Raw genomic sequence first — 2,454 nt, forward strand, 5'->3', positions numbered from 1 at the left:
GGGCAAGAAAAGAAGAACAAATGGGACTATATCAAACTAAAAGCTTTTGTACAGCAAAAGAAACCATCAACAAAGCAAAAAGACAACCAACTGAATGGGAGAAGATATTCATTTATGATATGTCTGATAAGAGATTAATATCCAAAATATATAAAGAATCATACGACTCAACAATAAGAAAACAAACAATCCAATTAAAAGATGGGCAGAAGACCTGAACAGATATTTCTCCAAAATGCAGATGGCCAGTAGACATATGAAAAGATGCTCAAGGTCACTAATCATCAGAGAAATGCATATTAAAATCACAGTGAGATATTTCCTCACACTTGTCAGAATGGCTATCATCAATAAATCAAAAGAACAGCAAGTGTTGCAGAGAAAAGGGAATTCTCATACACTGTTGGTGGGAATGCAAATTGGTACAGCCACTATGGAAAACAATCTGGAGATTTCTCAAAAAATTAAAAATGGATATACCTTTTGACCCAGCAGTTGCACTACTGGGTATTTATCTAAGGAAAACCAAAACACTAATTTGTAAAGATCTGTGCATCCCTGTGTTCACGGCAAGAGAATTTACAATAGCCAAGATATGGAAGCAACCTAAATGCCCGTCAACAGACGATTGGATAAAGAAGTTATGGTTCATATATACAATGAAATATTGCTCAGCCATTACAAAAAGTGAAATCCTACCATTTGCAATGACGTAGATGGACCTAGAAGTTATTATGCTAGATGAAGTAAGTCACACAGAGAAAGATAGATACCACATGATTTCACTTATATGTGGAATCTAAGGAACAAAAAGAACAAACGAATCAAAAACAAATATAGAAGACAATCTGGTGAGAGTCAGAGGGGAGGGGGATTGGGAGGCTGGGAGAATAGGATGAAGGGTTAAAGAAGTACAAATTTGTAGTTGACAGTTGGTCACGGGGATAAGGAGCACAGGATAGAGAATGCAGTTAGCATTAATGTAATGGCTAGGTGGAGAGCCAGAGGAGAGAAAGAGCAGTTAGTGGGATCGTTTTATAAACTATATAAATGTCTAACCAATGTACTGTATACTTGAAACTAATAATAAAAATTTTTTTAAAATGCGCATTGATGTAAGAGTATTGTTAGTCTTAACTCAAATTCTGTGAAATGTATTCCCATTAATGATGTGTTTTTTCTAAAATGGTGGACAATTCTTGGTCAGTCCCAATTATAACAGTATAATTTACATGATAGTTGCATTCCTAGAAAACTTAACACCATGAAAAAAATATTTTGTGTTTACATATAAGAAAAAATTAGGTTCTTGGATCAAGTTATTACAAAGGGATTTTTACTTAATATATGTCTAGAGGACATTCAAAAGTTGAATAAGATGTGGGACAGTTCATTGCATGTAAACTATCTAGGTCATTTGCAAGATATCTAGTATGCCTGGCCTCTGCCCATCAAATGCTAATAATTCCACCCTCTTATGGTGTCATTTTAAAACATACACATACATCATATTACAAAAATGCCTTCTAAGGAGCAGTACCACTTCCATTGAGATTGTCAAGATCACCAGGGGAATGCTTACAGTGGTTTTTGAAGAATTGCTAGGAATTAGCCAAGTATGTACTTTGTTACATGAATGAAAGAAGCCTGATTTCTTCAGTTCACTTTTATTTCTTGAGAAGTTGTTGCAGTATCTAAATTTAAGCTACCTTTTACCGTAAAGAAGAATACTATATAATAAGTCAACGTGTACGATGAAAACTACCAGAAGGCTACGTAGTGCCTTAGAATAACAAATGTTTGGTAAATGGCTCCATGAGCCATTGCATCTTGGTCTCTTAGACGTTCAGAGTCAACATAATTATGCGAGCTGGCGTTATGTGTATACACTCTATCAACTATGAAATTGAAACATGCATACTTTTGCTGGACCGTTTGCTTTGAAATGAAGAAATATGGGTTTCTACACATGAGTGTTAATTATCAGTTTTTTTCTCTCTCTTTCTGATCATTTTACAACAGGATATTGAAGAGACGATGAATACTGCTTTGAACGAACTTCGAGAACTGGAGAGACAGAGTACAGCAAAGCATGCCCCCGATGTGGTTCTGGATACCTTAGAACAAGTAAAAAACTCTCCCACGCCAGCCACTTCCACAGAATCTCTCAGCCCTTTACACAACGTTGCCCTCAGGAGCTCAGAGCCTCAGATTCGACGAAGCACTAGCTCCTCCAGTGATACAATGAGTACTTTCAAGCCTATGGTGGCACCGAGAATGGGTGTGCAGCTGAAGCCTCCAGCCCTACGTCCAAAACCTGCTGTTCTTCCAAAAACAAACCCTACCATAGGACCTGCACCTCCTTCCCAGGGTCCTACAGACAAGTCTTGCACAATGTAAAAACCAACTGAGCAAGGTCATTTGGGGAGGTGATTAAAAAAAGAAAATGGATTC

At 37.1% G+C, this 2,454-nt stretch overlaps 1 protein-coding gene across 2 annotated transcripts in view; it reads left to right on the top strand.

The window, feature by feature from the left end:
- SRGAP1 (SLIT-ROBO Rho GTPase activating protein 1) overlaps window positions 1-2,454 on the top strand; it is a 240,490-nt gene that overhangs the window by 236,619 nt on the left and 1,417 nt on the right. For both annotated transcript variants that reach the window (XM_023520517.1, XM_023520519.1), the window contains exon 22: window positions 2,023-2,446. In XM_023520517.1, the coding sequence (XP_023376285.1) occupies window positions 2,023-2,400 (378 nt within the window). In that variant the 3' untranslated portion in view covers window positions 2,401-2,446. The remainder of the gene's footprint in view (window positions 1-2,022; window positions 2,447-2,454) is intronic.

The sequence above is a fragment of the Pteropus vampyrus genome, unplaced genomic scaffold (assembly GCF_000151845.1).
Source record: "Pteropus vampyrus isolate Shadow unplaced genomic scaffold, Pvam_2.0 Scaffold9, whole genome shotgun sequence".
NCBI classification, from domain to species: domain Eukaryota; kingdom Metazoa; phylum Chordata; class Mammalia; order Chiroptera; family Pteropodidae; genus Pteropus; species Pteropus vampyrus.